This window comes from Salmo salar, chromosome 16 (assembly GCF_965601325.2).
Source record: "Salmo salar chromosome 16, fSalSal1, whole genome shotgun sequence".
NCBI classification, from domain to species: Eukaryota; Metazoa; Chordata; class Actinopteri; order Salmoniformes; family Salmonidae; genus Salmo; species Salmo salar.
Window position 1 is genome coordinate 56,406,971 of NC_138306.1, and position 24,280 is coordinate 56,431,250.

Consider the following 24,280-nt stretch of genomic DNA (forward strand, 5'->3'; position numbering starts at 1 on the left):
AGTTTGCCTTTATGCACATTTCAAAAAACAATCACGCGACAAACGTATAGTTTGGAAACCAAATGCTGTCCTTACTAAATGTTTTATGTGATAGGTATTTTTACAGAAAAAACTTTTTTACACACACACAAAAACCTTTAATTAATAAAATATTTAATCAGTCGTCTTCCACAAATGAAGGGGAAGATGACACAATCTTTGCGAGACAGATTGAATCTGATTTCATTGGTCCTCAACTCGCAGCTCAGTCACTTCATTCAGGATAAATGGAGTCAGCCCTGAGTAAGCCTGCCCTGGGGCAGGTTAGTTCTTAAGGATTCATTGCCATTGAAATGTACCTGGCTAAAAGGTGAGACACTTTCATGTTACCGGTTATCCCGAGTTGACCAAAGTTACCGCGCTAACTCATTATACCTGATTGGTAGTATAGGGCTCAGGACAAAGCCCTCTCTCTTGTCGTATTCTCTGTCCCACCACTACAGTACTGTGCTCCCAGTTCACACCCATCAAGCTGATCGCTGTGTCTGTGAATGCATCCATCCACACAACCAGAGACATAACTGTAAATCAACCATACACTAACACTATATACAAACAATTAACAGACCAATCAGTAATGAGGAATTGTAGATATACAGTGGGGAGAACAAGTATTTGATACACTGCCGATTTTGCAGGTTTTCCTACTTACAAAGCATGTACAGGTCTGTAATTTCTATCATAGGTACACTTCAACTGTGAGAGACGGAATCTAAAACAAAAATCCAGAAAATCACATTGTATGATTTTTAAGTAATTCAACACCGGTACAATTTTACAATCTCCGATGACGATGTCCTGAAGTTACTTCTTCTTCTTGTGGCTTTCCGGTAGACTAGGCGCATTGTTGCGTATTGCTGCTTTTCGCAGGTCGGAATGCGGATTGCACATTTTTGGTAAAAAATAATAATAAATTGCACCACCTTAAATTTTAAATTACACCACAATTTATTCCTGCACGTATACACACTCTCCCCCAAAAGACAACACCCGATCCCACTACTTTGGCCCTAAACGATCTTACACCAGACTGTCGGCCTGAGAGGATGGAATCCCTTCTCTCAAGACTTGCTGTAGATCTTCTGCACTGAAATCTCTCACCTCCAACACATTTCACTGCACTTGTCTGGTGAAATGTGACAATAAAACCCTGGTGGGGATGACGCCACGAAATCCACCTTCTTTACAATCGATGTATCAGTATTCCTCAACTGTGGAGCGACATTCTGAACCAGCTGCGGTTCATTCACTGCCATATCTTCCTCAGCTCAACTTGCTCCTTCAACTATTTCCCGCACATCTCTGTAGGAGAGCTGTTGAACATCTCGGATCCTTGCAACTTCAAACTCCTTTACCCTAGTAGGGCGCTCCAGGAATTCGGTGATTTCCACCACAATTGCTACACCGTGCATCATAAGATTCTTGAACTACATGTTGATTCCATTGACACACACTTGAGACATCATTTTTGGCACTGTAACGGTGTATTTTTTACGAAGGCTCTTACGTATCCAATCTTTACATGTGTACGCAGATACTCTTCATCAAACATCAGTAAAAACCGACGGGCTTTCTTCCTTCTGTCCATCCACTACATGGTACGGGAAACCGTGCTCCCACCACGCCTGGAATCTTCTTCTTAAGACTTGAAACCTCAATGTCCAGCGATACTCCTGATATCACACCTTTTTAATTGGTGCCCTGCTCTGAAAATTAATGCTCTCCACTTCAGATGTCACCAATTTATGGAGCAACAAAGCTTTGTCCTTCTGCTCTTCCGAGGCGCGTAAAATCAGAGCAAAACCACTCCTGGTAACTCTGACTGACTCTACCTTTCCTAATGCATCCTCTATATCTTTTGACCTCAAATGAATCTCCTCAAGTATACATCATTATTAACAAATCGCACTCCAACAAGAAACCAATGATAATCTACAATGTGCGTTGTTTTTGCTCTATTTTTCATTGCCACGGTCTTCCACTCACTCTCACCCAGCTTGCTTAACGCACCGTCAGAATCAACCAGCGCTTCTAATTCCATCATGATTCCGTCAATCTGTTACTTCTCCAACCTTCTCTCCATATCCTCCATCGCCTCATCCTCGCTACCCGCCGGCATTCCCGCTTTCAAAATAGCAGTTTGAACCAGTCCAACAGCTTTTTAAACAGGGCTCTTGACCCACCAGCCATCCTAATGTTACAGTATGTTATTCAGTTGCCTATGCAAAACCTCTCCCGGTCTTCTTCTTCTTGGTAAGGAATTATGGCGGCCACAAACAAGCATTAGAGGTGCATGCCTTCAACTACTGTACTGGTGTGTAATCAATCTGTAACGGCTGTCTGAAGAAGTAGACCAAGGCGCAGCGTGTTGAGTGCTCATATTTAATTGTAATCGAGACACTTTGAACAAAACAAGAAAATGACAGCCAAACAGTTCTGTCAGGTATAACAAAACACTAAACAGAAATGAACTACCCACAAACCCCAAAGGAAAACAGGCTGCTTAAGTATGACTCCCAATCAGCGACAACGATGTACAGCTGTCCCTGATTGAGAGCCATACCAGGCCAAAACAAAGAAATACAAATACATAGAAAAAGGACATCGAATGTCCACCCAAATCACACCCTGACCAAACCTAAATAGAGACATAAAAAAGGCTCTCTCAGGTCAGGGCGTGACAGTATCCTGGCTCAAAATGGCCAGAAACAAAGAACTTTCTTCTGAAACTCGTCAGTCTATTCTTGTTCTGAGAAATGAAGGCTATTCCATGCGAGAAATTGCCAAGAAACTGAAGATCTCATACAACGCTGTGTACTACTCCCTTCAGAGAACAGCGCAAACTGTCTCTTTTGTTACTTGTCATGCTGTGCGTTTTTTGTTGTTGTTGCGGATCCCAGGAAGAGTAGCTGCTTCTTCTGCAAGACCGAATAAACAGCTCAATGGCATTGTTCGGCCTGACACGGTATTCAGAAAATCCATTCCGGGGGGAAGTTACGTATTGTGGTGTATTCCTTTTATGAAAATGTATGCACAATTAAATCATTATACAGTATAAACAAGTTATTTCATTGTAAGACTTTTTTTTTACAGTTTATCTAGTGTCTGTAGTTTAAACTGTTAAAGAGCTGTACCATTTTGAAAACCAAAATAAGTTACCGTTTACAGCCATGTTGTTTAATGCAATTCCAAATAGTTATAATGCACAGTAATAACGTTTGGTGGCAGAACTTGTGTTATTATCAGATCTTCCAGGGAAAAAACCCTGGAAATCAATACAAAAAAAATATGTTTAAGTGAAATATTAGCTTTTGTCTGAAGCCAAAAAAGACCTTCTCTCAAACAGCCTAATACATTAGAAAAGGTTTAGCCCATTAATGTACTTTGTAAAGTAAACATATTTGTTTTCAACGTAAGACATAATCCCATTCCACTCATAATGTCTTTACATGAAGAAAAAAAAAAAAAGTTTACATTACCAAGTACATTAACGGGGTAAACCTACTCTACAAGTATGTATTAGGCTGTTGAATCCTAAAATCAACCCATCCGATGTGAGTACATCTGTTGTTGAAGTACAGCAGATCAGTAAAGGTACAGTACTGTAGCAGTAGTGAAGCTCCTGATGTTGAAATCCCTTATTAGTGAATAGGACAAATTAGATTTAGATTTTTCTGTCTTTTCCCGGCTTCATAAAAAAAAGCGAATATTTCACTTTAATAGGCTCTGTTTATAGATCCAGCTATTTTACAGGCTTTCTACAGGCTAGTAGCCAAGCCTGCGTGGTCAGATTAACTTGGTGTTGGAATTTGTCTCTCTGCTCTACTTTTGACCAGAGCCCCTGGATCAGGTGCACCTGACCTGCTGCAGCTAATAGCAGAAATGATACCAGTGTAAAGGAAGATAACTTACTGAAAGATTTGGTGCCTGAACTAGTACCTAGTGAACAGAGAACAGGGACGTCACTAGCGTGGTTCAACATCTGTTTGTACGGTCTTGTCAACTTCATACGGTTGACGAATGACCATAGGAGTGGTCTATACAAAGAGATCCTGTTAAAATAGTATTCCTTATTCTAGTGAGCTGAGCACAAACACACCTCGGACCAGACTAGGAAACCAAACCACCTCACTGGCTCACTACTAGAGGTCTTCACGGGTATCAAAAAAAAAGTTGGACCCGTTCTGAAATGGACCTGGGGCTTTCATACCCGGACCTGATATGCATACAAATATTTTTTTTAAATAGAGACCCATTCCGAACGGACCCGAGGATATCTCGACCCATTATCTATGAACATTTGAACATCTTGGCCATGTTCTGTTATAATCTCCACCCGGCACAGCCAGAAGAGGACTGGCCACCCCTCAGAGCCTGGTTCCTCTCTAGGTTTCTTCCTAGGTTCTGGCCTTTCTAGGGAGTTTTTCCTAGCCACCGTGCTTCTACACCTGCATCGCTTGCTGTTTGGGGTTTTAGGCTGGGTTTCTGTACAGCACTTTGAGATATCAGCCGCTGTAAGAAGGGCTTTATAAATAAATGTGATTGATTGAACCCGTTCCATATAGACCTGGTCTGACCCAGACCCGGTCTGATCCGATTTGTGTACTTTATTAGCCAGAGATTATAATGCTGGAGAGGAGGGGGAGAGAGAGGCAAAAGTGACCAAGCCGACTTGCGCTATAGTAGACTAGTAGCTGTCATAGCTAGGTTATTTATCATCAAAATATGATTACGTAGTACCTATCTTCACTGCATCAACACGAGAGAAGCTAGTCAAGCTAGCTAACATTAGGCTGGAGAATATGCGCTTTCTCTTTCCTACAGTAACACACAACAACAACTCCATTCAGAATATAAAGTAGCCCACCTGTTGGCTTTTGGTCATTGTGGCCTATCCTTCTCCTTGAGCTTGTGACTGTAGCCTGGTGCCCCTTTGATGATTTATGATTGGCCAACAACAACAAGCCACACGCGCCACGCTTCACTCTCGTGAAAAGCAAAGAGCAGCAGCATAAATTCTAACATTTCTCTCTCTCTCTCTCTCTCTACTGCTACAGTCTCGTTCGGATCTGTACGGGTCCTTCCGGACAAGTCAGTTAAAATTACACATACCTGAAACCTGCGACAATCCTTTCCGATCTGACCCAGACTGATCTGACATTATTTAGAGTTCTGGATCCGGACCTGCTCGGGTCTCGGTTATTCAGGTACAGATGGATCCGTTGTTGTTCCCTAGGCGATGAGTTATATTACCTGATTGGCTAAGTACCTGTTATGTTGTTCCCTAGATGATGAGTTATATTACTTGATTGGCTCACTACCTGTTCTGTTGTTCCCTAGGTGATCAGTTGGAGTACCTGATTGGCTAAGTACCTGTTATGTTGTTCCCTAGATGATGAGTTGGACTTCCTGATTGGCTCACTTCCTGTTCTGTTGTTCCCTAGGTGATGAGTTGGAGTACCTGATTGGCTCACTACCTGTTCTGTTGTTCCCTAGGTGATGAGTTGGAGTTCCTGATTGGCTCACTTCCTGTTCTGTTGTTCCCTAGGTGATGAGTTGGACTTCCTGATTGGCTCACTACCTGTTCTGTTGTTCCCTAGGTGATGAGTTGGAGTTCCTGATTGGCTCACTACCTGTTCTGTTGTTCCCTAGGTGATGAGTTGGAGAGTTCCTGATTGGCTCACTACCTGTTCTGTTGTTCCCTAGGTGATGAGTTGGACTTCCTGATTGGCTCACTACCTGTTCTGTTGTTCCCTAGGTGATGAGTTGGAGAGTTCCTGATTGGCTCACTACCTGTTCTGTTGTTCCCTAGGTGATGAGTTGGAGTTCCTGATTGGCTCACTACCTGTTCTGTTGTTCCCTAGGTGATGAGTTGGAGTACCTGATTGGCTCACTACCTGTTCTGTTGTTCCCTAGGTGATGAGTTGGAGTACCTGATTGGCTAAGTACCTGTTCTGTTGTTCCCTAGGTGATGAGTTGGAGTTCCTGATTGGCTCACTACCTGTTCTGTTGTTCCCTAGGTGATGAGTTGGAGAGTTCCTGATTGGCTCACCACCTGTTCTGTTGTTCCCTAGGTGATGAGTTGGACTTCCTGATTGGCTCACTACCTGTTCTGTTGTTCCCTAGGTGATGAGTTGGAGTTCCTGATTGGCTAAGTACCTGTTCTGTTGTTCCCTAGATGATGAGTTATATTACTTGATTGGCTCACTAACTGTTCTGTTGTTCCCTAGGTGATCAGTTGGAGTACCTGATTGGCTAAGTACCTGTTATGTTGTTCCCTAGATGATGAGTTGGACTTCCTGATTGGCTCACTTCCTGTTCTGTTGTTCCCTAGGTGATGAGTTGGAGTACCTGATTGGCTCACTACCTGTTCTGTTGTTCCCAAGGTGATGAGTTGGAGAGTTCCTGATTGGCTCACTACCTGTTCTGTTGTTCCCTAGGTGATGAGTTGGACTTCCTGATTGGCTCACTACCTGTTCTGTTGTTCCCTAGGTGATGAGTTGGAGAGTTCCTGATTGGCTCACTACCTGTTCTGTTGTTCCCTAGGTGATGAGTTGGAGTTCCTGATTGGCTCACTACCTGTTCTGTTGTTCCCTAGGTGATGAGTTGGAGTACCTGATTGGCTCACTACCTGTTCTGTTGTTCCCTAGGTGATGAGTTGGAGTACCTGATTGGCTAAGTACCTGTTCTGTTGTTCCCTAGGTGATGAGTTGGAGTTCCTGATTGGCTCACTACCTGTTCTGTTGTTCCCTAGGTGATGAGTTGGAGAGTTCCTGATTGGTTCACTACCTGTTCTGTTGTTCTCTAGGTGATGAGTTGGAGTTCCTGATTGGCTCACTACCTGTTCTGTTGTTCCCTAGGTGATCAGTTGGAGTACCTGATTGGCTAAGTACCTGTTATGTTGTTCCCTAGGTGATGAGTTGGAGAGTTCCTGATTGGCTCACTATCTGTTCTGTTGTTCCCTAGGTGATGAGTTGGAGTTCCTGATTGGCTCACTACCTGTTCTGTTGTTCCCTAGATGATGAGTTATATTACTTGATTGGCTCACTACCTGTTCTGTTGTTCCCTAGGTGATGAGTTGGAGTTCCTGATTGGCTCACTACCTGTTCTGTTGTTCCCTAGGTGATGAGTTGGAGTTCCTGCGGCCCAACATCTACCGTAACGTAGCTCGTCAGCTGAACATCACCGTTGCGTCTGAGAGTGTGGTGTCTGATGCCTTCCTGGCTGTGGCTGCAGAGATCTTCTCCACCGGTAGGTCAATAACTATTCACTACCACACCAGTAGGACTATACCTTTCTGACAACAAGCCTGGGGCAAACAAACAATTGCTCATTTTACATGACCTGTGTTGACTCGGATGTGATCTTTTCAGCAGCATGTTTCCATCTACTATCTACAATATGGTGGATTCATAACCAGGCCAGCTCAACTTGATTTGGCTTGGCTTAGTTCGCCGTAGTACTGTAACATATATTATAATGTATGGACGACACTACTCTGATTATAATGTATCTGGGTTGTAACATGATGCCAGTGGCAATGTTAGTACAGAGTTCTTGTATTGTGGCAAATATTAGCACAAGTATTCATGAAAAAGAGAAGTAAGGAAGCACAGAGGATGTTGGGGGCCTTTAGCTGTGTGCTTTGTTTAGAAAAGGAGGAACTAGTGGATTCATTATCAATCAAACACAATGAAGATATTTCAACTTCGGGAGCACTTTGCTTGACTCACTTCAAGGAAGACCAGCTCTCAGTGTGGTGTGTTACATTTATTTTACCACTCTTTAAAATGATTTACTGACAGGGTGCTAAAGCATAGTTCTGTGGGAGAAGGGAGAAATAGACCACTTCTGATATTTCTGTACAGATTCAGTATTTTTCTGTCTTTTAAGTTTAGATTAAAAGCTCATAGAGCTTCAGGGGATTTTACAACGTAAACACACTCTGAGCAACCTGGAGCCTGTAGAGGAGAGATTGAGACTCAGCAATGAGCCTGTAGAGGAGAGATTGAGACTCAGCCATGAGCCTGTAGAGAAGAGATTGAGACTCAGCCATGAGCCTGTAGAGGAGTGATTGAGACTCAGCAATGAGCCTGTAGAGGAGTGATTGAGACTCAGCAATGAGCCTGTAGAGGAGTGATTCAGACTCAGCCATGAGCCTGTAGAGGAGTGATTCAGACTCAGCCATGAGCCTGTAGAGAAGAGATTGAGACTCAGCCATGAGCCTGTAGAGGAGAGATTGAGACTCAGCCATGAGCCTGTAGAGCAGTGATTGAGACTCAGCCATGAGCCTGTAGAGGAGAGATTGAGACTCAGCCATGAGCCTGTAGAGGAGAGATTGAGACTCAGCCATGAGCCTGTAGAGGAGAGATTGAGACTCAGCCATGAGCCTGTAGAGGAGTGATTGAGACTCAGCCATGAGCCTGTAGAGGAGAGATTTAGACTCAGCCATGAGCCTGTAGAGGAGAGATTGAGACTCAGCCATGAGCCTGTAGAGGAGAGATTGAGACTCAGCCATGAGCCTGTAGAGCAGTGATTGAGACTCAGCCATGAGCCTGTAGAGGAGAGATTGAGACTCAGCAATGAGCCTGTAGAGGAGAGATTGAGACTCAGCCATGAGCCTGTAGAGAAGAGATTGAGACTCAGCCATGAGCCTGTAGAGGAGTGATTGAGACTCAGCAATGAGCCTGTAGAGGAGTGATTGAGACTCAGCAATGAGCCTGTAGAGGAGTGATTCAGACTCAGCCATGAGCCTGTAGAGGAGTGATTCAGACTCAGCCATGAGCCTGTAGAGAAGAGATTGAGACTCAGCCATGAGCCTGTAGAGGAGAGATTGAGACTCAGCCATGAGCCTGTAGAGCAGTGATTGAGACTCAGCCATGAGCCTGTAGAGGAGAGATTGAGACTCAGCCATGAGCCTGTAGAGGAGAGATTGAGACTCAGCCATGAGCCTGTAGAGGAGTGATTGAGACTCAGCCATGAGCCTGTAGAGGAGAGATTTAGACTCAGCCATGAGCCTGTAGAGGAGAGATTGAGACTCAGCCATGAGCCTGTAGAGGAGTGATTGAGATTCAGCCATGAGCCTGTAGAGGAGTGATTGAGACTCAGCCATGAGCCTGTAGAGGAGTGATTGAGACTCAGCCATGAGCCTGTAGAGGAGTGATTGAGACTCAGCAATGAGCCTGTAGAGGAGTGATTCAGACTCAGCCATGAGCCTGTAGAGGAGTGATTCAGACTCAGCCATGAGCCTGTAGAGAAGAGATTGACACTCAGCCATGAGCCTGTAGAGGAGAGATTGAGACTCAGCCATGAGCCTGTAGAGGAGAGATTGAGACTCAGCCATGAGCCTGTAGAGGAGAGATTGAGACTCAGCCATGAGCCTGTAGAGGAGTGATTGAGACTCAGCCATGAGCCTGTAGAGGAGAGATTTAGACTCAGCCATGAGCCTGTAGAGAAGCGCGATTGAGATTCAGCCATGAGCCTGTAGAGGGGAGATTGAGACTCAGCCATGAGCCTGTAGAGGAGAGATTGAGACTCAGCCATGAACCTGTAGAGGACAGATTGAGACTCCGCCATGAGCCTGTAGACAGATTGAGACTCAGCCATGAGCCTGTAGAGGACAAATTGAGACTCAGCCATGAGCCTGTAGAGGAGAGATTGAGACTCAGCCATGAGCCTGTAGAGGAGTGATTGAGACTCAGCCATGAGCCTGTAGAGGAGAGATTGAGACTCAGCCATGAGCCTGTAGAGGAGAGATTGAGACTCAGCCATGAGTCTGTACAGTAGAGATTGAGACTCCGCCATGAGTCTGTAGAAGCCTGAACAATCATTCGTCCAGGAGCCTTAAGACTGGAGACTGAAAAATGTCTTTATGCTGCTGCTCTGGGCTTCATATTCATAAAATTAGGAGTCCTGATCTAGAGTCAGTTTTGCCTCTTCACACTTGGTAGATTTTTTGCCAAAATACCCTCTGTTATAAATATACTGCAAACTGGTGACGTCACGACCGACACACGCCTGACAGTTGCCCCCTTCTAAACAGGGCAGTGTAAACACATTTGTATCGTTGAGCCAACGATGTTACATTAAAAATGTCAATAGCAGAGATTTCTTTTTTAAAACAGCTGAAATATAAAAACGTTCCTTATCTTTGAGACTTGTTTTCAGTTGCAATTTGCTTTTTTTATTTAACCTTTATTTTAACTAGGCAAGTCAGTTAAGAACAAATTCTTATTTACAATGACGGCCTACCCCGGCCAAACCCTAACCTGGGAGATGCTGGGCCAATTGTGCACTGCCATATGGGACTCCCAATCACAACTGGTTGTGATACAGCCTGGAATCGAACCAGGGTCTGTAGTGACACGTCTACCACTGAGATGCAGTGCCTTAGACCGCTGCGCCACTCGGGAGCCTTTTTAACTTATATAGTCCTGATGACTTCCATGATATTGATCAAATGAAGTCTGGTTTGTTCTAAGGTAACTTTAATATGCTAGTGTAAGCTATGGTTCAGCTAAAGGTCAACATTCAGCTAACAGCCAGCACGTTGATTTGAGAAGGATGAAGAAATTATTTTGTTTAGCTTGCTAGCTGACATTACCTAGCTGTTTAGCCTATCTATATAATAATTTTAATGACAGTGTATGATAATGTTACTGTACTTTTATATTCGTATGGGAGGGGTAAAACGTTCATTATTGATATGCTAACGTTACTTGATCATGAAGCATGTTGTTAGATAGCAGACTAGCAGGACTTCGCTAGCTGTGTATTGTCAGCTAATTTAATGTGTATGACTAGAAAATAAAACCATTTAATTTTCTGCACATGCTTGTGAATTGTTGCATCATTCAATAGTGTAATATGTTTTAGAAGAAAAGTTGCTCGGATTGTTAAATAGTTGGTGCTAACTGGCTAGTGGCTACTGTGATATTTATTGTCACTTTGAGCTGTGGACCCAGAATGTGGCGTTGCGGACCCAGAATGTGGCGTTGCGGACCCAGAATGTGGCGTTGCGAACCCAGAATGTGGCGTTGGGACCCAGGGGCGGCGGCCGAAGTGGCGTGCGGCCCGTGTGGCGGGGACCCAGAATGTGGCGTTGCGGACCCAGAATGTGGCGTTGCGGACCCAGAATGTGGCGTTGCGGACCCAGAATGTGGCGTTGCGGACCCAGAATGTGGCGTTGCGGACCCAGAATGTGGCGTTGCGAACCCAGAATGTGGCGTTGCGAACCCAGAATGTGGCGTTGCGGACCCAGAATGTGGCGTTGGGACCCAGAATGTGGCGTTGCGGACCCAGAATGTGGCGTTGCGGACCCAGAATGTGGCGTTGCGGACCCAGAATGTGGCGTTGCGGACCCAGAATGTGGCGTTGCGAACCCAGAATGTGGCGTTGCGACCCAGAATGTGGCATTGTGGACCCAGAATGTGGTGTTGCGGACCCAGAATGTGGCGTTGCGAACCCAGAATGTGGCGTTGGGACCCAGAATGTGGCGTTGCGGACCCAGAATGTGGCGTTGCGGACCCAGAATGTGGCGTTGCGGACCCAGAATGTGGCATGGCGGACCCAGAATGTGGCGTTGCGAACCCAGAATGTGGCGTTGGGACCCAGAATGTGGCGTTGCGGACCCAGAATGTCGCGTTGCGGACCTAGAATGTCGCTTTGCGGACCCAGAATGTCGCGTTGCCAGCCACAACGACAGGTAAGGCAAGGATGTCATGTGAATTGAAAAGTAGAAATCTCTTTCGGCACTCCACTTCATCTCTAGTAGTGGGAATAGGGCCTTAGATCACAATGAATCACATGGACAGGGGGGGACGGGGACCAGGGCCCGTATTCACAATGCTGATCTATGATCAGGTCCCCACCTGTCTATACAATCGTATATGTTGTGATCCGTAAGGAAAACTGATTCTAGATCAGCACTCCTATACTCTGAGATGGGTCTCCTCCTGTCAGACTCGGAATGGAACTGGTCGAGGGAAGAATTCTGGAACCAATATTTGGTTAGAATATGACAACCAGAAGCCTGGAAGCTGTGAATTCTAGACTGTAGATTATTTCCTGTTGCTGCTCTGCTCTCCCTTCAGAACAGAACTGGTAGAGGGCTGAACTCAAGGCTGGCCCATATTGGGTTAGAAAATGCACATGCCAGACTGCCAGACTGTTCTGTTCTGTTAGGCCCCACCTAGCCCAGGGAGTTTACTCCACAATTTAATCAGCCTTCTCCAGAGTAATTCCCTACAATCTCCACCCTGCTACAGTACCTCTAACTCTGCAACAAACGGAAATTAAAGGGATAATTTGACATTTGGGCAATTAAGCAAAAAAAATGTTCCGATGAACTCATGGCAACCATTTCTATGTCTCTGTGTGCAGTTTGAAGGATGTTGACGGTAGTTTCTGGAGCCATTGCTAACTAACTAACTAACTGAAAGTCTACCAGAGTTAGAAAAAAAGGGCTTTAAAAAGGGTAAGTATAAAAAAGGTGCATAGTTGCCAAAATGTCAAAATATCCCTTTAAGGAGTGGCAGCTCAAGGGCAAACATCAGTCGTTTGTTCCAAATTGCCCCCTATTCCTTTTATAGTGCACTACTTTAGACCCACCTATAGGGAATGAGGAGCCATTTGGGATGCAATCCAGGCCATGATCTTAACTGAATTTACTGTCTGAAATGGCTAAAGTATTCTTCTGAGAACCATAACTGTGGTTTTAAGCAGACAGACGTACAGTAAGTGGCTACAACAGGATGGTGAAATGAGATCATATCTGTGTACTAGGCATCCTGTTAGTAGCAAGAAACGCTGCAGAGCCATTCTTAGGGATTTCTCCTGTTGTTATTCTGCTGTTGACCTAGTCCTGTTGTTATTCTGCTGTTGACCTAGTCCTGTTGTTATTCTGCTGTTGACCTAGTCCTGTTGTTATTCTGCTGTTGACCTAGTCCTGTTGTCACTCTGCTGTTGACCTAGTCCTGTTGTTATTCTGCTGTTGACCTAGTCCTGTTTTCACTCTGCTGTTGACCTAGTCCTGTTGTTATTCTGCTGTTGACCTAGTCCTGTTGTTATTCTGCTGTTGACCTAGTCCTGTTGTTATTCTGCTGTTGACCTAGTCCTGTTGTTATTCTGCTGTTGACCTAGTCCTGTTGTTATTCTGCTGTTGACCTAGTCCTGTTTTCACTCTGCTGTTGACCTAGTCCTGTTGTTATTCTGCTGTTGACCTAGTCCTGTTGTTATTCTGCTGTTGACCTAGTCCTGTTGTTATTCTGCTGTTGACCTAGTCCTGTTGTTATTCTGCTGTTGACCTAGTCCTGTTTTCACTCTGCTGTTGACCTAGTCCTGTTGTTATTCTGCTGTTGACCTAGTCCTGTTGTTATTCTGCTGTTGACCTAGTCCTGTTGTTATTCTGCTGTTGACCTAGTCCTGTTGTTCATTCTGCTGTTGACCTAGTCCTGTTGTTATTCTGCTGTTGACCTAGTCCTGTTGTTATTCTGCTGTTGACCTAGTCCTGTTGTTATTCTGCTGTTGACCTAGTCCTGTTGTTATTCTGCTGTTGACCTAGTCCTGTTGTTATTCTGCTGTTGACCTAGTCCTGTTGTTATTCTGCTGTTGACCTAGTCCTGTTGTTATTCTGCTGTTGACCTAGTCCTGTTGTTATTCTGCTGTTGACCTAGTCCCGTTGTTATTCTGCTGTTGACCTAGTCCTGTTGTTATTCTGCTGTTGACCTAGTCCTGTTGTTATTCTGTTGTTGACCTAGTCCTGTTGTTACTCTGCTGTTGACCTAGTCCTGTTGTTATTCTGCTGTTGACCTAGTCCTGTTGTTATTCTGCTGTTGACCTAGTCCTGTTGTTATTCTGCTGTTGACCTAGTCCTGTTGTTATTCTGCTGTTGACCTAGTCCTGTTGTTATTCTGCTGTTGACCTAGTCCTGTTGTCACTCTGCTGTTGACCTAGTCCTGTTGTTATTCTGCTGTTGACCTAGTCCTGTTGTTCACTCTGCTGTTGACCTAGTCCTGTTGTTATTCTGCTGTTGACCTAGTCCTGTTGTTATTCTGCTGTTGACCTAGTCCTGTTGTTATTCTGTTGTTGACCTAGTCCTGTTGTTATTCTGTTGTTGACCTAGTCCTGTTGTTATTCTGCTGTTGACCTAGTCCTGTTGTTATTCTGCTGTTGACCTAGTCCCGTTGTTATTCTGCTGTTGACCTAGTCCCGTTGTTATTCTGCTGTTGACCTAGTCCTGTTGTTATTCTGCTGTTGACCTAGTCCTGTTGTTATTCTGCTGTTGACCTAGTCCCGGTTGTTATTCTGCTGTTGACCTAGTCCCGTTGTTATTCTGCTGTTGACCTAGTCCTGTTGTTATTCTGCTGTTGACCTAGTCCTGTTGTTATTCTGTTGTTGACCTAGTCCTGTTGTTATTCTGTTGTTGACCTAGTCCTGTTGTTACTGTTTATCGTTGTCTCTGATTGGGGATCATATTTAGGCAGCCATTTCCCCACTGCATTTTGTGGGATCTTGTTTTGAGTTAGTGCATGTAGCACCGCTGATGTTACGGTTAGTTGTTTGTTTCCTTTTGTTTTGTAAGTTTCACTAAATAAAACATGTGGAACTCAGAGCACTCTGCGCCTTGGTCCGTCTCTCCACACATCCGTGACAGGCTGTCACAAATGGCATCGTATTCCCTATACAATGCAGTACTTTTGACCAGAGCCACCAAAGGGAAATAGAGGTCCATTTGGGATGTATCCCAGCTCGAGTCCGGCTACATACAGTACATACAGTACATACAGTACTTACAGTAGTTACAGTACATACAGTACATACAGTACATACAGTACATACAGTACGTTACAGTACATACAGTAGTTACAGTACTTACAGTACTTACAGTAGTTACAGTACATACAGTACATACAGTACTTACAGTAGTTACAGTAGTTACAGTACATACAGTACATACAGTACCTACAGTACATAGTTCTTACAGTACATACAGTACATACAGTACATACAGTAGTTACAGTAGTTACAGTACATACAGTACATACAGTACATAGTTCTTACAGTACATACAGTACATACAGTACTTACAGTACATACAGTACATACAGTAGTTACAGTACATACAGTAGTTACAGTACATACAGTAGTTACAGTAGTTACAATACATACAGTACATACAGTATATACAGTAGTTACAGTACATACAGTACATACAGTACTTACAGTAGTTATAGTACATACAGTAGTTACAGTACATACAGTACATACAGTACTTACAGTAGTTACAGTACATACAGTACATACAGTACTTACAGTAGTTACAGTACATACAGTACTTACAGTAGTTACAGTACTTACAGTAGTTACAGTACATACAGTAGTTACAGTACATACAGTAGTTACAGTACAGTACAGTACATACAGTACATACAGTACATACAGTACATACAGTAGTTACAGTACATACAGTAGTTACAGTACATACAGTAGTTACAGTACATACAGTACATACAGTAGTTACAGTACATACAGTACATACAGTACATACAGTACATACAGTTCTTACAGTACATACAGTACATGCAGTAGTTACAGTACATACAGTACTTACAGTACATACAGTACATGCAGTACTTTCTCTCCATTAGTAACGTGGTGGAGAGAGTTATTTGACCAGGTGTAAGACAGGAGAAGTCTCACACTCATAGACAAGGGGTCTTTGTTGTGATGTCTCTTCTGTTTTGCGATAAACATAGTTACAATCTATCACAAGAGACTATAGTATCTATGGTATCTATAGTATCTATAGCTATACTAATTACAGTATAGTCGTGTTGACATTGTCCCATTCTGCCGGGGAATGACTGTTGAATCCATGACGTTGGACTTAAACCTTAAATTACACACAGAGTCCATTACATTGTTGATTATGTTACATTTTCAGATCAAAATCCCTAGAACTATTTGTTTGGATGAGAAAGAAGTGAGAAATCATTTTATGTTACTTTGAACTGAAATGATCTTATTTGGAGAAAGGAATTAGACTGTGCTTGGAGCTATTCAGTCCTCATAGCCAGAACACCTTACCATAAATGGTAGCGTACTAGATAAAATCTTTACTGAAAACAAATGCTTCAAGTTTGATAAATGTCTGAGCTAGTCAGGAATAATGTAACCCTTTTAGAGATGGCCTGGCTGTTTCTGGTGTACTGGTGGGGTCTTGTTCACGGGCAGTTAGGCATGTCTGCTGAATATCTGGCTGCTGCTTCTAGTTGCATAACTCCTCTCTCTGTCTCTGTCTCTCTCTCTCTCTCTCTCTCTCCCCTCTCTCTCTCTGTCTCTCTTACCTCTCGCTCTGTATCTTTCTCTCTCTTTCTCTCTCTCTCTCCCCCCTATCTCTCTGTCTCTCTTACCTCTCGCTCTGTGTATTTCTCTCTCCCTCTCTCTCTCTCTCTGTCTCACTTACCTCTCGCTCTGTGTCTTTCTCTCTCTCTCTCCCCCCTCTCTCTCTGTCTCTCTTACCTCTCGCTCTGTGTATTTCTCTCTCTCTCCCTTCTCGCTCTCTGTCTGTCTTACCTCTCGCTCTGTGTCTTTCTCTCTCTCTCTCCCCCCTCTCTCTCTGTCTCTCTCTCCCCCCTTTCTTTCTCCTCTTCTCTCTCTCTCTCCCCCTTTCTTTCTCCTCTTCTCTCTCTCTACCCCCCTTCACTGAAGGAGTTCCTGGCAGAGATGCAGTCAGCTCCTCAAACACACTCCGGGCTCTCAGACAGACAGGGAGCTCAGACAGACAGACAGACAGACAGACAGACAGACAGACAGACAGACAGACAGACAGACAGACAGACAGACAGACAGACAGACAGACAGACAGGGAGCTCAGACAGACAGGGAGCTCAGACAGACAGGGAGCTCAGACAGACAGGGAGCTCAGACAGACAGGGAGGGAGGGAGCTCAGACAGACAGGGAGGGAGGGAGCTCAGACAGACAGGGAGGGAGGGAGCTCAGACAGACAGGGAGGGAGGGAGCTCAGACAGACAGGGAGGGAGGGAGCTCAGACAGACAGACAGGGAGGGAGCTCAGACAGACAGACAGACAGACAGACAGACAGACAGACAGACAGACAGACAGACAGACAGGGAGCTCAGACAGACAGACAGGGAGCTCAGACAGACAGACAGGGAGCTCAGACAGACAGGGAGCTCAGACAGACAGGGAGCTCAGACAGACAGGGAGCTCAGAGAGACAGGGAGCTCAGAGAGACAGGGAGCTCAGAGAGACAGGCAGACAGGGAGCTCAGACAGACAGGGAGCTCAGACAGACAGGCAGGCAGACGGACAGGCAGGGATCTCAGACAGCGACCTCAGAGAGACAGGGAGCTCAGACAGACAGGGAGCTCAGAGAGACAGACAGACAGACAGACAGACAGACAGACAGACAGACAGACAGACAGACAGACAGACAGACAGACAGACAGACAGACAGACAGACAGACAGGGAGCTCAGAGAGACAGGGAGCTCAGACAGACAGGGAGCTCAGACAGACAGGGAGGGAGGGAGCTCAGACAGACAGGGAGGGAGGGAGCTCAGACAGACAGGGAGGGAGGGAGCTCAGACAGACAGGGAGGGAGGGAGCTCAGACAGACAGGGAGGGAGGGAGCTCAGACAGACAGACAGGGAGGGAGCTCAGACAGACAGACAGACAGACAGACAGACAGACAGACAGACAGACAGACAGACAGACAGACAGACAGACAGACAGGGAGCTCAGACAGACAGACAGGGAGCTCAGACAGACAGACAGGGAGCTCAGACAGACAGGGAGCTCAGACAGACAGGGAGCTCAGACAGACAGGGAGCTCAGAGAGACAGGGAGCTCAGAGAGACAGGGAGCTCAGAGAGACAGGCAGACAGGGAGCTCAGACAGACAGGGAGCTCAGACAGACAGGCAGGCAGACGGACAGGCAGGGATCTCAGACAGCGACCTCAGAGAGACAGGGAGCTCAGACAGACAGGGAGCTCAGAGAGACAGACAGACAGACAGACAGACAGACAGACAGACAGACAGACAGACAGACAGACAGACAGACAGGGAGCTCAGAGAGACAGGGAGCTCAGAGAGACAGGGAGCTCAGAGAGACAGGGAGCTCAGACAGACAGGGAGCTCAGACAGACAGGGAGCTCAGAGAGACAGGCAGACAGGGAGCTCAGACAGACAGGGAGCTCAGACAGGGAGCTCAGAGAGACAGGCAGACAGGGAGCTCAGACAGACAGGGAGCTCAGACAGACAGACAGGCAGGCAGACAGGGAGCTCAGAAATGCACTGCTTAGTGGTAATGCTCTGTCATGAATCCATCAGGCAGCATGATCATGTATAACCCAAGCCATTATCTCACGTCATTGCTATACAGTTTCAGTATTATACAGTAATCATTTTACATTATCCATTGTGTAATAAGCTTAAAGGAAATGGTCAATAAAGAGGTGTACATTTTTATTTTTTTAATTTACGATTATTGAAATGTGTTGGAAGCGCGATAACTTTATGAGCATGTCTGAAGATTCCTTGACTGACTGAAGACTGCATTCAGTCAGTATCGGAAGAGAGAGCGTCTGCACTGTTAGTCGTACTGGGTGTTTATGTGTCTGCTGTAGGAGGTTCTAGTGTCCTGAGTCTCTGTCTGCATCTCTCCTCAGGTATAACGTGGGGGAAGGTGGTGTCCCTGTATACGGTAGCCGGTGCCCTGGCGGTGGACTGCGTGAGGCATGGTCACCCAGCCATGGTCCACACCATCGTAGACTGCATGGGGGAGTTTGTCCGCAAGAGCCTGGTTTCCTGGTTGAAGAGGAGAGGAGGATGGGTAAGATAAACACTAGTATAGAAATACAGTAGAATCTATAGAACGTTAAGAGGTCCACCATGCCCTTTTTTGTATTGATTAAGTTTCTATGCTCACCCATAGACATCGGATTGCTAGAATGAAAAGCCTATCAAACGACCGCAGTCAGACATAATAAAAATGGGTACCATCAGCGTGGCTGACTTGGTGTCGGACGTGTTTCTACGGTTTCACCGTCGTGGTGGTTAATGTCTCTGCAGCAGGGAAGGTGGTTGACTGCTGACATTTGCTCAGACCGCACTGCCTTGTGGGAATGTTTACCTTTCATATAATGTGGGTCTACAGCAGGCCCTGTCAGTAGTACTGCATGGATACTAGTCAGAACCCTGTCAGTAGTACTGCATGGATACTAGTCAGAACCCTGTTAGAAGTACTGCATGGATACTAGTCAGAACCCTGTTAGAAGTACTGCATGGATACTAGTCAGAACCCTGTCAGTAGTACTGCATGGATACTAGTCAGAACCCTGTTAGTAGTACTGTATGGATACTAGTCAGAACCCTGTCAGTAGTACTGCATGGATACTAGTCAGAACCCTGTTAGAAGTACTGCATGGATACTAGTCAGAACCCTGTTAGTAGTACTGTATGGATACTAGTCAGAACCCTGTCAGTAGTACTGCATGGATACTAGTCAGAACCCTGTTAGAAGTACTGCATGGATACTAGTCAGAACCCTGTCAGTAGTACTGCATGGATACTAGTCAGAACCCTGTTAGTAGTACTGTATGGATACTAGTCAGAACCCTGTCAGTAGTACTGCATGGATACTAGTCAGAACCCTGTTAGTAGTACTACATGGATACTAGTCAGAACCCTGTTAGTAGTACTACATGGATACTAGTCAGAACCCTGTCAGTAGTACTGCATGGATACTAGTCAGAACCCTGTCAGTAGTACTGCATGGATACTAGTCAGAACCCTGTCAGTAGTACTGCATGGATACTAGTCAGAACCCTGTCAGTAGTACTGCATGGATACTAGTCAGAACCCTGTCAGTAGTACTGCATGGATACTAGTCAGAACCCTGTTAGAAGTACTGCATGGATACTAGTCAGAACCCTGTCAGTAGTACTGCATGGATACTAGTCAGAACCCTGTTAGTAGTACTGTATGGATACTAGTCAGAACCCTGTTAGAAGTACTGCATGGATACTAGTCAGAACCCTGTTAGAAGTACTGCATGGATACTAGTCAGAACCCTGTTAGTAGTACTGTATGGATACTAGTCAGAACCCTGTTAGTAGTACTGTATGGATACTAGTCAGAACCCTGTTAGTAGTACTGTATGGATACTAGTCAGAACCCTGTTAGTAGTACTGTATGGATACTAGTCAGAACCCTGTTAGTAGTACTGTATGGATACTAGTCAGAACCCTGTTAGTAGTACTGTATGGATACTAGTCAGAACCCTGTTAGTAGTACTGTATGGATACTAGTCAGAACCCTGTTAGTAGTACTGTATGGATACTAGTCAGAACCCTGTTAGTAGTACTGTATGGATACTAGTCAGAACCCTGTTAGTAGTACTGTATGGATACTAGTCAGAACCCTGTTAGTAGTACTACATGGATACTAGTCAGAACCCTGTCAGTAGTACTGTATGGATACTAGTCAGAACCCTGTTAGTAGTACTGTATGGATACTAGTCAGAACCCTGTCAGTAGTACTGCATGGATACTAGTCAGAACCCTGTTAGTAGTACTGTATGGATACTAGTCAGAACCCTGTCAGTAGTACTGCATGGATACTAGTCAGAACCCTGTTAGAAGTACTGCATGGATACTAGTCAGAACCCGTCAGTAGTACTGCATGGATACTAGTCAGAACCCTGTTAGTAGTACTGTATGGATACTAGTCAGAACCCTGTCAGTAGTACTGCATGGATACTAGTCAGAACCCTGTTAGTAGTACTACATGGATACTAGTCAGAACCCTGTTAGTAGTACTACATGGATACTAGTCAGAACCCTGTCAGTAGTACTGCATGGATACTAGTCAGAACCCTGTCAGTAGTACTGCATGGATACTAGTCAGAACCCTGTCAGTAGTACTGCATGGATACTAGTCAGAACCCTGTCAGTAGTACTGCATGGATACTAGTCAGAACCCTGTCAGTAGTACTGCATGGATACTAGTCAGAACCCTGTTAGAAGTACTGCATGGATACTAGTCAGAACCCTGTCAGTAGTACTGCATGGATACTAGTCAGAACCCTGTTAGTAGTACTGTATGGATACTAGTCAGAACCCTGTTAGAAGTACTGCATGGATACTAGTCAGAACCCTGTTAGAAGTACTGCATGGATACTAGTCAGAACCCTGTTAGTAGTACTGTATGGATACTAGTCAGAACCCTGTTAGTAGTACTGTATGGATACTAGTCAGAACCCTGTTAGTAGTACTGTATGGATACTAGTCAGAACCCTGTTAGTAGTACTGTTTGGATACTAGTCAGAACCCTGTTAGTAGTACTGTATGGATACTAGTCAGAACCCTGTTAGTAGTACTGTATGGATACTAGTCAGAACCCTGTTAGTAGTACTGTATGGATACTAGTCAGAACCCTGTCAGTAGTACTGTATGGATACTAGTCAGAACCCTGTTAGTAGTACTGTATGGATACTAGTCAGAACCCTGTTAGTAGTACTACATGGATACTAGTCAGAACCCTGTTAGTAGTACTGTATGGATACTAGTCAGAACCCTGTCAGTAGTACTACATGGATACTAGTCAGAACCCTGTCTGTAGTACTACATGGATACTAGTCAGAACCCTGTTAGTAGTACTGTATGGATACTAGTCAGAACCCTGTTAGTAGTACTGTATGGATACTAGTCAGAACCCTGTCAGTAGTACTACATGGATACTAGTCAGAACCCTGTTACTAGTACTGTATGGATACTAGTCAGAACCCTGTCAGTAGTACTACATGGATACTAGTCAGAACCCTGTCTGTAGTACTACATGGATACTAGTCAGAACCCTGTTAGTAGTGCTGTATGGATACTAGTCAGAACCCTGTTAGTAGTACTGTATGGATACTAGTCAGAACCCTGTTAGTAGTACTGTATGGATACTAGTCAGAACCCTGTCAGTAGTACTACATGGATACTAGTCAGAACCCTGTCAGTAGTACTGCATGGATACTAGTCAGAACCCTGTTAGTAGTACTGCAGGGATACTAGTCAGAACCCTGTTAGTAGTACTGTATGGATACTAGTCAGAACCCTGTCAGTAGTACTACATGGATACTAGTCAGAACCCTGTCAGTAGTACTACATGGATACTAGTCAGAACCCTGTTAGTAGTACTGCATGGATACTAGTCAGAACCCTGTTAGTAGTACTGCATGGATACTAGTCAGAACCCTGTTAGTAGTACTGTATGGATACTAGTCAGAACCCTGTCAGTAGTACTGCATGGATACTAGTCAGAACCCTGTTAGTGGTACTGCAGGGATACTAGTCAGAACCCTGTTAGTAGTACTGTATGGATACTAGTCAGAACCCTGTTAGTAGTACTGCAGGGATACTAGTCAGAACCCTGTCAGTAGTACTGTATGGATACTAGTCAGAACCCTGTCAGTAGTACTGCAGGGATACTAGTCAGAACCCTGTTAGTAGTACTGCAGGGATACTAGTCAGAACCCTGTCAGTAGTACTGCAGGGATACTAGTCAGAACCCTGTCAGTAGTACTGCAGGGATACTAGTCAGAACTCATTATTGATTTCCCAGATGACAGACTCAGTACGAAGACGGTCATAGTGGACAGTAAGAAAGCCTGTAAAAAAGGGTTCCCGAAATGGGTTCTTCGGCTGCCCCCATAGGAGAACCCTATGGGTTCTACCTGAAACCCTTTGGAAAAACCTGTTTGGTTTCAGGTAGAACCTTTTCCCCCCTAAGAGTGCAGGCACAGGCTTTCTTACTGTCCACTATGACCGTAATGTTGAAACCAGAAGGGTATACTATGTACGTAGCTAGATGTAGCCAGGCTTTCTTACTGTCCACTATGACCGTCTTCGTACTGAGTCTGTCATCTGGCAAATCAATAATGAGTGTACAAGTCTGTGTTAAAATAGCACCTATCTATTATCAACTATACTAAACGAACCAGGGACTTAGTCAATCACTGAACCATAGGCCTGTTACATAAGAGGTCAAAGCTGAGCAATGCAACTTCTCTTTCTGTTTCCTAACTTGTTCTTGTCCTTATACATACTATATGTTCTGACTAGTATCCATGCACTATGGGGGCAGCTGAAGAACCCTTTTAAGTTCTAGATAGCACCTTTTTGTTCTCTAAGAGTCTCTCTTTCTCTCTCTCGCTCTGTCTCTCGCTCTGTCTCTCGCTCTGTCTCTCGCTCTGTCTCTCTCTCTCTCTCTCTCTCTCTCTCTCTCTCTCTCTCTCGATTTTCTCGCTCTCTCTCTTTCTCGCTCTCTCACTCTCTCTCTCTCTCTTTCTCTCTCTCTCTTTCTCTCTCTCTCTCTCTCTTTTTCTCTACAGATACATTGTGCATTGACTATGACAGCTGTATGTGTTTCCCTATGTTGTACCCACCTATCAGGTCTGACCTGAACGGTTCCTGAACGGGTCCTGAACGGGTTCACTGAGAGAATAGCTAAATTAAACTGAGGCAAACAAGAGCCTGAAAACAACACAATCATGACTGTGCAAAAACAAAACTCTCTGTTCTGTACATAGTAAAAAGGCATTGTGTTTTTGTTAACTCTGTAATAGATATTTCTAAAAAAATTAAAAATAAACTTTAAAAAAACATCCGGAAATGGAGTTGAATTTAATTGAGCCATTACTTTAAGAAACTCCAAAGAATGTTTCAATAATAGTCTTGCTCTGGAGAACATCTGATAAAAATCTGTAAAGAGCAAAGTGTGGTGCTCAACTGGTAGTCAGAGCAGAGAGGAGGCCTGGCAAGGAGCCGTGGCCTAGATCCGCTTTGTTGGCAAAGCTTAAAAATCAACCAAGAATCCCTCTACACCAGGGCTGGGTTTGTGTCCCAAACGCCACCGTATTCCCTATGTAGTGCACTACATTCGATCAGGACCCATAGGGGTTTCATTTGGGACACAAACCCTTGGAATGGCCCATTGGAAGTTAAACATGCCAAGATAATGAAAGAGGTCCACGTGACCTAATCCCATTCCTCTGGCCTCATCTCTGCAGGTTCCAGTTGAAACCAGAAGGGTATACTATGTACGTAGCTAGATGTAGCCAGGCTTTTCTGAAATGAACTAGCTAACTACCCAGGCTTTTATGAAATGAACTAGCTAACTACCCAGGCTTTTCTGAAATGAACTAGCTAACTACCCAGGCTTTTCTGAAATTA

The 24,280-nt window shown here is 44.6% G+C and overlaps 1 protein-coding gene across 1 annotated transcript in view; it reads left to right on the plus strand.

The window, feature by feature from the left end:
* The window catches only part of LOC106574198 (bcl-2-related ovarian killer protein homolog A), a 42,704-nt gene that overhangs the window by 12,424 nt on the left and 6,000 nt on the right, over positions 1–24,280 (plus strand). Inside the window, exons 2-3 of the mRNA XM_014149864.3 lie at positions 7,162–7,290; positions 18,731–18,894. Coding sequence (XP_014005339.1) covers positions 7,162–7,290; positions 18,731–18,894 — 293 coding nt within the window. The remainder of the gene's footprint in view (positions 1–7,161; positions 7,291–18,730; positions 18,895–24,280) is intronic.